Source organism: Syngnathus acus, chromosome 21 (assembly GCF_901709675.1).
Source record: "Syngnathus acus chromosome 21, fSynAcu1.2, whole genome shotgun sequence".
Lineage (NCBI taxonomy): Eukaryota > Metazoa > Chordata > Actinopteri > Syngnathiformes > Syngnathidae > Syngnathus > Syngnathus acus.
Genome location: NC_051105.1, coordinates 9,332,730 through 9,345,273, shown reverse-complemented (window position 1 = coordinate 9,345,273; position 12,544 = coordinate 9,332,730). Strand labels below are relative to the sequence as shown.

At 41.5% G+C, this 12,544-nt stretch overlaps 1 protein-coding gene across 3 annotated transcripts in view; it reads right to left on the bottom strand.

Annotated features, from left to right (window-relative positions):
- abca12 (ATP-binding cassette, sub-family A (ABC1), member 12) overlaps nt 1–12,544 on the bottom strand; it is a 37,613-nt gene that overhangs the window by 19,148 nt on the left and 5,921 nt on the right. The window contains exons 13-35 of one of the 3 annotated variants that reach the window (XM_037239878.1): nt 12,293–12,426; nt 11,554–11,684; nt 11,264–11,428; nt 10,979–11,187; nt 10,752–10,888; nt 10,524–10,638; nt 7,800–10,427; nt 7,464–7,576; nt 6,984–7,329; nt 6,337–6,449; nt 6,131–6,186; nt 5,778–5,902; nt 5,577–5,707; nt 5,245–5,387; nt 4,429–4,596; nt 4,040–4,257; nt 2,592–3,500; nt 2,383–2,489; nt 1,709–1,815; nt 1,283–1,482; nt 1,085–1,161; nt 704–834; nt 358–528 (exon numbers count right to left, since the gene is read on the bottom strand). In XM_037239878.1, the coding sequence (XP_037095773.1) occupies nt 358–528; nt 704–834; nt 1,085–1,161; nt 1,283–1,482; nt 1,709–1,815; nt 2,383–2,489; nt 2,592–3,500; nt 4,040–4,257; nt 4,429–4,596; nt 5,245–5,387; nt 5,577–5,707; nt 5,778–5,902; nt 6,131–6,186; nt 6,337–6,449; nt 6,984–7,329; nt 7,464–7,576; nt 7,800–10,427; nt 10,524–10,638; nt 10,752–10,888; nt 10,979–11,187; nt 11,264–11,428; nt 11,554–11,684; nt 12,293–12,426 (6,634 nt within the window). The remainder of the gene's footprint in view (nt 1–357; nt 529–703; nt 835–1,084; nt 1,162–1,282; nt 1,483–1,708; nt 1,816–2,382; nt 2,490–2,591; nt 3,501–4,039; nt 4,258–4,428; nt 4,597–5,244; nt 5,388–5,576; nt 5,708–5,777; nt 5,903–6,130; nt 6,187–6,336; nt 6,450–6,983; nt 7,330–7,463; nt 7,577–7,799; nt 10,428–10,523; nt 10,639–10,751; nt 10,889–10,978; nt 11,188–11,263; nt 11,429–11,553; nt 11,685–12,292; nt 12,427–12,544) is intronic. The other 2 variants (XM_037239880.1, XM_037239879.1) reach the window with 2 other exon arrangements.

Below are 12,544 nucleotides of genomic sequence, written 5' to 3'. Positions count from 1 at the left end.
CATACTAATTATCATCTCAACTCTGCCTTGTTGCTGGTGTGGATGCTAATTTAAAATGATGAATTAGGTCAAATGCATGGATAGAAATGGAAAAATGGTTACCGGGTGACTCTCAGCACTCATAAGGGCTTACAAATGTATCCGAGATTATTAGATTTCAGTGAACCGAAGATGTATGCGTTTTAATTCGTGCCAGATGTGTTCCTCATTATCCACGGGATTATAACGAATTGGACAAATCCAAGGCAACCCGCAATCATTAACGTGTCATTTCAGACATGATAAATGGTGATGTTCTAAAATGGGAGACGCACGAATTCATGTTTTGTCGACTGTCATTCCTGTCATCGGACTTACTCGGAAGAGGAACTTTTCCATGCGTATATGGCGACTCATGAGCACAGCGAAGGTGTACCAGTCTTCACCGGACATGGAGCAGAAGGTTTGGAACAGAACCGTTTCTGGCTCTGTGATGGTAAGATGTCTTGGGGAATTGCAGTGACGCAGCTTCATCAACCACGAAAGGATCTGTGTGAGTGAATACACAGTAAAGAAATATATCATCTCCAGACGACAAGATATATATTTTTTGGGTCAAGATGCATCGTTTCATGACCTGATGCAGTATGAAGTAAAACAAGACATGATCTGATGATGGGGCACTGTGGCTTCTGCCCCACTAATAAGAGTCCCTACTACTTACCTGTAAATTGTTGGTGGGAAACACTGTTTCCGTGAGCATCTGGAGAGCATGGGGATTGAAATTCAAGTGCTTCTGAACATCATGGACAAAAGCACTTTTATTCCGTAGCATCTCGCCAAACGTCATGTCCTCTGGGCAAATAAAGCAAGATAGCGTAAACGCCAACATTTCCATGTTGTTTCCCTTTGAATACTAATAGTCGTAAGTTCTTATTTCTCATTCAGATCAGTCGGACATAATAAAGTCAATTTAGCTGACCAATTTATTTTGACAGCTTGTAGCTGTTGCGTCATTACCGCATTATGATTGAGTGCAATGTATTGATTCACAGAGGGTAATCAAATTAAAACTTTCGAGATGTACAGCAGTTAAGTGCTTCACCTTGAGATGTGAAGTTGATATTGAGAGAACTCAGCTTGCTGATATCAAAGCCAAAACCTTGACTGAGTACAGATGGCCTATGAGCACACAAAAAACATAAACCCACATGTGCATATTTAGACTTGATACTTTTTTAAAGTCAATGCAATGTTTTGACACGAAGAGATGTAAAATACACAAAGAAACCAAACGCTTTACCAATCTATGTCATCATCGTAGGTGCTGGGGTCTCCAACTAATGTCTGGAAGATGGCATCATGCAGATCTGTGGTGTTGACCAGCACACCCTCCAACAAGACCTGCAGGCCTGGTAGGAGAGTGTAACAGAGGTGACCAGGTTCCATGAAGAGAGCATCCAAGAAGCTACGGGCGAACTTCGTAGTCTCCACTCTGCACACCTGAAAGGCACCAGCAAACAAGTCCCACAAAAAATGATCTGGGACTGTATGTCTCACAAGTGCAAAAATCCTATCTCTACTTTGGAACCCCAATTTGAAACTTTAACGCTACTTTAAAAGCTGTTCAAAACTAATCAACAATATAAACAAGGTTTGGACATTACTAGCTTTGTAAAAGCAAAAATGTTTTTTTTTGTAATTCTACATTCTGAGCTACTATTTTAACCTGAGATCTCAGTTGTTCAAGTTGTTCTGCGAAAAGCGGATCACTCAGGTTGGTTTGGGAAAGATGAGAAGCTGTCCGGAAGACCTGCTGTAAATCCATCAAGTTCCCTATAATGAGGAAAAAAAGCAAATACATATAAGATGAGAAAGATTAGAAAGCAGAAGAAAGAAAGGGAACATTAAGCATTCAAGTCTTGTATGTGTGAAAAGGTGACACATAACGTTCCACTGGGGCTTCATTACAACTCAGACTGTTGCTGGCAAGCGTTGTTAGGCAACATGCTGCAAATGATCTGCTTACAGAAAAGGCCGGGAAGGATGGGAACAGATGGGGTCAGTGGGACGTCAATGATGTCATGAATTCAAACAAATCTGATAACACCCTGGGCCAAACGATGCGACGACAGAATGTGTAATTAAAATGAAATGAGAAAATCTTGAATTTCATGGTGGTCAACACCTTGAGGCTTTTGTAATTAAAATGTGTGTGTGCAACAATGTGACAGTCTAATGCTGAATCTGGTGAGTGCAAACAAAAATGAGAAAAAAGGTACGTATGGGAGGGTGGGAAGTAGGTTGAAAATTGAAATGCTACTTTATTTGCAGAGCTTTTTTTTTTTTTTTTTTACAAGTTCGGTGGATCATTTTGACAGAGGATGTGAAACTCAATGTTACCTTGAGATTCACTGGCAAGCGCTCTGGTCATATTTTTAAGCAGAGCAGAAAATGGAAAACTCTCCGGCAGCATTTCAGCGGCATCCCTCAAGAGAGGCAATGATGACCTAGCAAGATAAGACACTGAATTGTAGTACAGTACTTGCAATTTAACATACTGGGGCAACTTTTTCCATTTTTAACTATGTAGAAGACACAATTATACTCACATCAGAGTGTGACTGGGGAGAGTTGCAAACGAGAGGACCCCAAGTGCGGCATCGATGGTCTTGTCGTGTGAGCCATTCGAAGCCCACGTCATGTTCCTTGTGGACTGCTTCACGATAGTTTTCAAATCGGGATTGGAAAAGAACATGTGAGCTGTCTCCATAATTTCCTCTGGAGAAGGGACCGCCATGGATCTGAACATTGCTAAGTAGTCAATGGACAGGAAGTCTCGGAAGTCATTCACAATGTCCATCAGCGGCATCATCGGTGGCATCATCGGGGCATCTCGTTTGTGTCGGCTACCCCTAAGCGGATGGTGTACCAAAAGGCCGCTGCTTAACAACTGCCTCAGCGTAGCAAAAATGTTTTCAGCAAACTCCTCAAAAACATCCACGATCTCCGGCATGTCCACGCCCATCTGCGTCAGGGTGGACAATAAAGGCCTGAGGAGTTGGGATATCTTGGGCAGAGCCTGGGTCAGAAGATCTAGTCCAGATTCGTTTGAAGTCGCTAACAATGAAGACAGCTCAACCACCTTCTGCATTAGTGCTTTAGCGCCATTGGAGGCCAGAAATCGCCCCAGGCCTTGGTAAACCATGGCCTCATCCCCGAATACCTTCATGTTGGTCATGGCTTCAATGGCATCACTTATCATGTCAAGGAAAGAGCCGTCGCTGAACCCAGACAAGTCACCCTCCACCATTGAGAAGATATTATTCAAGGTGATGTTTGCACAGGAGAGGACTATCGCCGCTGCCTCGGTGAAGACAACCTCAGATGAGTTGGTGTCGTAATTGAGGTGGTAGTTGTTGAGAATGTGTCTCAGTGCTTCCTCCAAAGCATCTACGCATGGCTCCAGCATGGGTGCCACTTTAAGCAGTTCATCCGACAACACTTCAACAGCGGATAAACTGCGGAGCACAAAAGTTCCGTATGAAGAAATCTCATTGTAGGCTTCACTTATAGCCTCATATATAAAACTCATAAGAAAGCCTGGGAAAAAAGGATTGTAACGTCTGTGAGGAAGCAGCTCAAGGGGAAACTGGGATTCTTTTGAAGACTGAGATATTTCTTTTTTTTTTAATTTCAAAGATTATTAGTGTCCTTTCAGCCAAAGTAATACTTTCTCTATCATTAATATTCACACAGTTGCTGGTTTTCCATTCCTGTCCCTGTTATTATTAAAAAAGAATATTTCCACTGTGATCCCTAATCTTCTGATCTTTACCTCTTTTAATCTGACCCTGCTGTTTTTTTCCTGCACAGTATTTTATTTCTTTTTTTTTCTTTTATCATATTCAATATTTTTCCATGCTTCATATGTAAGAACACATATAATATCAGACTTGCATTAGTACTTGTACTTTTACCCAAGTCATTTCTCAAGCATCCACCCTACTTAAGTACTACTGAGAGAGAAGTGAACCGGCCATATGGTGAGTGCAGTCACCTGTTTTGCAGCTGCATGTTTTGGAGCTGCATGTACCAGTGAAGCTGAGCACTATGGCTTAACGGCTGGCCAAGCAACTCCGAGAACTGTCTGGAGACATTCACGATGATCTGTTCCATCACGTGTGATTGGTTTCTGCTGGCTTGATACAGAGATTTTGTAGCATTGACAATCCGGGCAGCAGCATCACCAGCAGTGATTGTTTCCGAATCCATGTGCTGAAGGGAAAATGTTCAACAGTAAAATGTTCTGTGTGTCAACATTGCCACCAAATGGTAAAAATGTGACTAGCACTGGAATTTGTGATGTCATGGGGACACATTCAATGTATGACTCTTATGATCTAACTTTCTGATATCGGCAAATCCATTTTTGTTGTCTGTACTCACACTTGTGTTGAGGTGGGGGCAGATATAATGACGATCAGCATAAATCTCTAGAACGGGCTGCAGACTGATGTTGCACCACATTTCAATGACGCCATGGCTTAAATTGGCTGCGACCCTGATGGGCTCCCACGGTTTCACAGCTTCATCGCATTCCAAAGTTCCATTTGCCTGAAAGAAATGTCATCAAAATACGACAATGACAATCACCTTCCTTTTGTTGGACGTTGTTGTCTTATATCACATTCCTCTGAGGAAACCAGTTCAGTTAGCGAGACTGTGACGAACACAACGATGGACACATGATAATGTCTCTCCGTGCATCTACACAATGTAAATTCCACAAGGCTCACACAGGTATCAACACTTCTTATCACTGGACACCCACACAGAGAATGAATACAAAAGGTTCTCGTGACAGGCGTGTCCTGAATAGTGACACGCTAAAACACCCTGAAATGGGAAATAAGAGATTTGTTTTTCAATGCATTATATGTCATTATATGTCTTCATTTAGATTAGTGGTTATTTGGCATACTTGCGAGCTATGCCGAGAACCCGAAAATTTATCTTCCTTTGAATTTTCATGATATTGAAGCCTTATTTTATACATTTTTTTCAGCATTTGAATTTGGCAGGGTTGTTAACAACCTGTACTGTCAAACGTAGAAGAAACATCAACTTTCAAGCATACCTTTTGTAAAAAACAGAATTTTAAAAAAAGAAGACTTTATAAATTAGACCCAGTCACTAAAAAGACAGTATGCAGTTGATCATGAAGTCTCTGACAGCCTAAGCGAGTGACTCAGCATAAGTTACCTGCTCAGCAGCCAGCAGTGTTTGTTGTATGGCAGGCTGGATTCTTTCCGAGATCTCCGACAAGTTCAAATAACTTCCATTTGCAGACTGTACAATTTCTCTCATCAGGGTCAACACAGGCTTTGCGAGGCTTAGGAGCATCACTGCAGAAAAGGACAACATTAAAAGCTTGACCAGTCAGACTCTTTGAAAACTATTATACAAATTGTGAAACCTGCAAAATGCAACCTGCAAACAAATTATTTTATTGTTTTACATCACATGATTGCGAATGTATTAATTTTATTGTGTCTTTAACCGACCAAATGCTTAATACTGAGCGGTATACTCACTTTTCTGTGCTCGCTGCGTGTTTACCATACATGCGATGATTTTTTCAAAATAGGGGATAACGGCCGTGACATTGTCCCATTGCTGCGTTTCACTGATTGTTGTCAGTACAATCCCCAACATCTTTTTAAGCCTGTTCCAAAACAGAAAGCTCAGACTCACATTCCTCTAATCATGAACGTTCTTTGCGTGATGAATCTTACATGTGCCACGTCTCTTGGTCAGCCTGGCCAGTCAAAATCTGTTGAAGCACCGAACCGAGATGGGATAAGGTCTCCACAGATGGAGACATATTCAATCCTGGTCCATTTGTAAAAATCTGCCATATCTGCTCAGATAATTAGGACAAGTGGTACAAAACATGGTTTGTATGAATTTGTTCGATTTCGGTTCTAAAGTGCTATCGCCTGTGACAATCAGAACAAACTTGATTGAAAAGATTCAGATGGTATCAACACATTACACCTTGTGATCACCTTCTTGGTATGCATGTCCATCATGATCTAACAACAAATCTGTCTGACATGCATGCATGACGTGCCATTTGAAATCTTACCTGGTTAAAAATCCCCATCAGAATTTGTGTCGTTTGATTTTCTAGGCTGACGTTGCCTGAAGTCACACATATGAAAATGTGGTTAACACAAATAGCAGAGCGGATCAAACACAGTCTCAAAAGAGAAAGCTTGTGAGAGTTGAACTACATTTTTTTAAGAACATGACACATCCACCATTTTAGAGTTAAGACTGAGACTGATTTACCTTGGCTTGAGTCCAAGATGAGATGAGTGACATTGACGGCCACAGAAACATAGTATCGAGCTGTGCTGTTTGGTGGCAGGAAGCTCCGAATCGTCTTCAATTGGTTCAAAATGCTTTAAAAAAGAATCAAATAAATATTCCCATTATACACAGTTAGAGCATTGTAAAGACATTTGTTGCATGTCTTGTATTTTCATTGGTCAGAGAGACAGTGAATTAAATGTACCTTTTGCTAACTAAAACATGCTAATATTCCAGAAAAGTATTTATTGCTTACCGTATTTTCCGCACTATAAGGCGCACCGGATTATATGGCGCACCTTCAATGAATGGCCCATTTTAAAACTTTGTCCATATATAATGCGCACCAGATTATAAGGTGCACCTTCAATGAATGGCCCATTTTAAAACTTTGTTCATATATAAGATATATACATTTGGCCCGCGGGCCAGACTTTGGACATGCCTGCTGTAGTGGCTCATTATTGGTCCATATATAAGGCGCACCTGATTATAAGGCGCACTGTCAGCTTTTGAGAAAATTTGAGGTTTTTAGGTGCGCCTTACAGTGCGGGAAATACGGTAGCATCTTCCAGAAACTGGCATTCATACTGAAATACTTCAAAAGCGTCAAAACTGCCACTCACATGATGTTCCAGTTGTCTGGTCCATAAGCGACGGTGATCGTCTCAAAATAATTGGTGAGTATTTTGAGGACAGGTAGCATGTAAACAGCAAACTCTTCCGGCACCAGCTGTTGAACAGCCATTTGTGTTCTTTTGAGGATGTCCAGGGTGAGGTTGAGTGATGTGGGAAAAGTCAAGTTCTGCTCGACAAAGAGCACCACAGTATTGTGAATAATTTCCTGAATGTTTTCCTGCGCAGACTGTGGCAGCGGGGTCGTGTCTTGGGTCAGAATTTGCAAGAAACTTTGGACGGCTTCCATGATGGGTTCCAGAATTTGTGTTATTTGATTTTCTAAGCTGACGTTGCCTGAAGTCACACATACGAAATGTGGTTAACACAAATAGCAGAGCTGATCAAAGACTCCCAAAAGAGAAAATCTCTGAGAGTTGAACTACATTTCTTAAAAAATAGAGCACATCCGCCATTCCAAAGATATTTACCTTGGCTTGAGTCCAAGATGACATTAGTAATGTTGATGGCCACAGAAACATAGTACTGAGCTGTGCTGTTTGGTGGCAGGAAGCTCCGAATCATCTTCAATTGGTTCAAAATGCTTTAAAGAAATCAAATAAATATTCCCATGATAAACACTTAGAGCTTTGTAAAGAAATTTGTTGCATTTCTTGTATTTTCACTTGGCAGAGAGACAGTGAACTAAATTTAGCTTTTGTTAACTAAAACATGCTCGTATGCCAGAAAAGTATTTATTGGTTAGTATCTTCCAGAAACTCGCATTTATTCTGAAATACTTCAAAAGCGTCAAAACTGCCACTCACATGATGTTCCAGTTGTCTGGTCCATAAGCGACGGTGATCGTCTCAAAATAATTGGTGAATACTTTGAGGACAGGTAGCAAGTAGACAGCAAACTCTTCTGGCACCAGCTGCTGAACAGCCATTTGTGTTCTATTGAGGATGTCCAGGGTGAGGTTGAGTGATGTGGAAAAAGTCGAGTTCTGCTCGACAAAGAGCACCACAGTATTGCGAATAATTTCCTGGATGTTTTCCTGCGCAGACTGTGACAGTGGGGCCGTGTCTTGGGTCAGAATTTGCAAGAAACTTTGGACTGCTTCCATGATGGCAGCAAACAGGTGGTCAAACTGTAGCTCTCCTGGATGCTCCAGCACCATAATAGCTTTGCTCAAGGACCGGGTGATATTGCTGATGATGGTGAGGTACGCCCGCTGTTCTACAGAGAGATAGCTAACCATCGACTGTAAGAGGAGGTGAAGGTCTTTTACAGGCGTGGAAGCATTTATGGAAGAGTTTCCCCAATGGAGCATACTGTTGAAGACTGCTGTGACATTGGGTTCCTCCATCCAGTCATGGATAAGATCAAGGTAGAGTTGAATTTGTTGCTCAGTTTCATGTAGCATGGTTGAGTTGATGAATGGAACCGAGCTAAAAATTTGAAAATTCTCATCCTGGACTTGAATGTCGACTATTATGTAGTTCAGAATTTGCTGCAGAATCGCAACAGTTGCTTGGCCGATTTTTCTCACGTCCGCACCGTCCGCCGGGTCCTGAAAGTGGTCAACCTGATTGTTGATAAACAAAGTTAAATTCGTCTGGGCTATTTGCAAGGTCACTTGTAATTGCGTGAGACGATAGAACGGGTGAAGAAGTTCTGAGACAAAGCTGGTGCTTGTCACATTTTCCAACCGTTGCAAATACCACTGCATGATTTGCAAGTACGCAATGGTGACTTCCTCGGAGTATGGCACCGACATGGCCTCGAGAATGAGGTTCAAGGGTTCTGGGTTAGCGGCTACTTTCAATAAACCTTCCATCACTTGAATTTCCTTCAGGATCTCTGGAGTACTCAGATTGTTCATCTGGAGGTTCATCTTAATATTGTTCAGCGTGTCATTAAGAACATGTATGATGGGCATTTGTGCGTTGGAGGTAAAATTGACTTGAATGAGCTCACTTGTGGTTTTATTGACAATTAATGGGACAAGGGAGATGATGGTTGTTTGATTCTGCAGAGCAGGTATGTTTGCCAGGAAATTGCTGGCCTTGTCTATTAATCCCATAACACACTGGGCTGTCACGGATGCGTTGCGCTGTAATTCAAAGCATTTTGGAACATTGGCTATCTCCATTATATTTACTAACAGCTCATTAACATTGGCGCCTCCAGCAAGGTGAGAGATGTAGTTTAGTTCTTCTAGGGTAAGGTTGGACTGTCTCAGAGCATCCTGGATATGAGGGATTGTAATAATTGGCATGGCTATAACCAGTTGGATGAAATGAAGTGTCTGATTGAAGGCGTTGACGTAGACAGTATCATTCGGAGACAACATGAGTGAAAAGAAAGCGGATGTGACGTCTTCATATAAGTATTCCCCACTCTCCAGAAACTTGTTGGTTATGTTGATGGTGACGTTAGCATCGGCTGAGAGCGTCAAGTTGACGATTTCGTCCAGAAATGTGAAGAATTCAGAAATTCCAGATGAACAGTTCTGTTCTGAAGCGCATAAAGACAAGTGGTACTGCAATGTTTTGAAATCTTGATAGTATAAATCAGCTGGCTCTTGGAATTCTGGTGGTAAGAAAGGAAGAATTTTTTCTATCACCAGATCCAGGGCAGCTTCTGGGCCAATCTGAGTGAGGTTGTCAAGGCTCTCGGGGGTGAGGAGGTTGATAAGGTCAGTGGAGACTTGGTGGAGGTCAGTAACTTCAGCTGTGCTCAGTTGTCCGTTTGGCGACAAAGTTTGTTGGATTCGTCGCAGTTTGAGTAGGGATGCAACACATTCTTGAAGTTGGTGGATGTATGAAAGAATTAAATTACTTGGGTCACCATTTGGTGAATCAACCACTTCCTTGAGAAGCTCCATAGCACTAAGAATGGCCTCTACAATTCCAGATGAGGTTTGGTTGGTGAACGGCTTTAAGGCGTCTTGGACATGAGCAACTTTCTCTCGATCGAAGTAGTTGGAGTAGGTAAGCAGGGTGTTGCCCATCACATAGGAGAGGGACATTGTGAGGTTCCCCTCCGAGGAAAGGAACTGCATTATCAACCGCTCCAGTTCAGGCATCGTTGGATCCGTCTCATTGAAGGTAAAAATGTGCTGGTTGCCTCGACCGAGCTTCACAGCTGCATCAATAATGCTGGAGGCATTGACTGAGCCGTTGCCAAAGAGCAGAGGCAGAAGTGGTGACAGACCTGTGCACTCAAACAGTTCGCTAACGATGGGAACCATGACTTCGGGGTCGACGATGTTTTCATCTGAGAGTGTGGTGACGGTCCGAGTAAAATTGTCCAGTTTGTTCATTAAGTTGATCAGGTAAGCTGAGAGGGCATCTCCACCTTTAATTTCTTGTGTTAAATATGAAGCAGTCATATTTTCAATGAGGTCTCCATACACGTTTTGTAATAGAGTGACAGTCGCTTTGAGGTAACTACAAAGGATCGAGAAAAAACAAAAGGGACAGAACTATAGTGAGACTTGTTGAACTGGTGCGTTCAGATATTCATTCTGAAATGTTGCCACTTACTTAACCAGGATGTCTTGGCTTGGCGACATTATAGCCCGAAAGAGACCTTCAACAAATGTATCCCAACTCAAATGGGCATCACAATAAATATTGAGGGTGTCCATATCAAGAGAACCTAAAGGTCATATTTCAAAACAAACAGCAAATGTTGAAATTATAAAAAAAGTTTCCGTCCTAGTTCTTGTTTCTTAATAACAGAGTACATTGATTAACAGCAAAGTGACTCACAGTTTGCTGGTTGAATCATGCCACCGTAGTCTACGTAGTTAAAGACCCAGTAAACCATAATGAAGTAGCTTTTCATCTCAGGCCACTGTGGACTCTTCTCAATCTTTTCTCCCAAATTGACCATGAAAACAAAAACACTGAAAAAGCAAAGAAAGAAATGATCTGCTGCTTTTCATTTACTGCATACATGCAATGTTACTCAAATGCTGGATGCACTTTCTCCAAACCTTTGTAGAAGAGTCTCCGTAATATCCGAGCTGTTTCCCGGTAACCAATTTAACGCATAATCCGGCCCCAGCTCTGAGGACAACCTGTGCAGGAACGCTCCGAATTCCAGGGAGCTGTTACATAATCGATGCCACTCGGAGAGAATCATAGAAAGAGTAACATTGAAGTCTTTTTCTTCATCCCTCAGAGCGTTGTATAGCTCTTCTCCCTATGAACGACAGCATACCAATATATTTTTTGCCACTTTTGCTTTAGTTGAAAGAACCAAAAATTTCCAAACTTACTTTTTCAATCAGTGGCATCGACTCCACCAGAAGAAGATTCTCAAGCGTTATGGAGTTCTCGCAGATAATAGATTTCCACACTTCAAACTTAATGGTCTCAGTAGACAACAGCCACTGGAAGGGTCCCAGTGCATCCTCACATGTCACATTTGGTGATGCCAGACTCTGTAGAAGCAAAATCATGATGATTTTGATGATTTCTGTTGAACTGCGCTACACCCGTGTAGATTTTGTGCTCTGGACAGCAAAGTGTTGATGAAACCAGACAACACATATTTCTGAAGACATACCTTCATTATGACTTGAGTGACGCTATTTAGGATCTGGCTGATCCAAACACTTGCTTCACTTTGATTTGTAAGCAAGGTTTGATAAATGTTTTGGAGTCGAGCAGAATCTTTCAAGGTATTGTCCATCATTTCTGCAAACCAGGAGTTAAAAAATAATACAGGCAGGAAAAGTTTAAATTTAAACTATACTGTGATGTCAGGTTACAGAATAATACTTTTAACAATGACCCTAGGACCACACCCACTTACTGTATGTGCTATTTACTTTTGTATAAAAGCTTAACGGGGGAGGTTTTCTTTTTGAGCGAGTATTGCGTATCTCGCAAGTACGTAAACCCTTTGAGTCACTCTTATCTAAGAAATCGGTCAGCAGTCTCTTGAGAAAGGGTGTGAGCATGCTCTATTTACCTTTCAGTTAAATACTACCGGTACTTCAATAGAGAGAACAATCGAGGCCTTGCGTGACACGAATGTATGACTTTCTTCCGACTCTAAACTCTCGTGAAATATTTATTTCTAGCGTCTACTTGTATAGGTTGAAAGTTTTAAAAGGAAAGGTAGAAATGTTTGTGATTTTTTTTAATGTTGTATGCCATAAAATTGCTATTCTCGTGCAATTCTTCTATTTTTTTTCCTCTATTTTTTTGCCAGCCACTACAATTAGATTATAACACAAAACCTAATTAATGCTTCCTGCATATATGACAGGATCACTGTTTGCCTGTTGTTGTTTTTTTACCTTCAACGGTAGCTATTGAGAGACTTGCTATTTCCATGGACTTGAAGCCAACGCCAAGGGTCTGCTGAACAATCATGTCCACGTCAGGATGAATCTCACTCAACTTCAGCACCACTTCACCGACTGTCAAAAATCTGCCAAGTGTAAAGCATCCTTAAAATCTTGTCTGGGAAACACGGTAGCTCTCTAAAAATGAGCTAGTCGAACAAATTGTGTGTTAAAGTTTGTATGAACAGAAAATATTGTACGTAC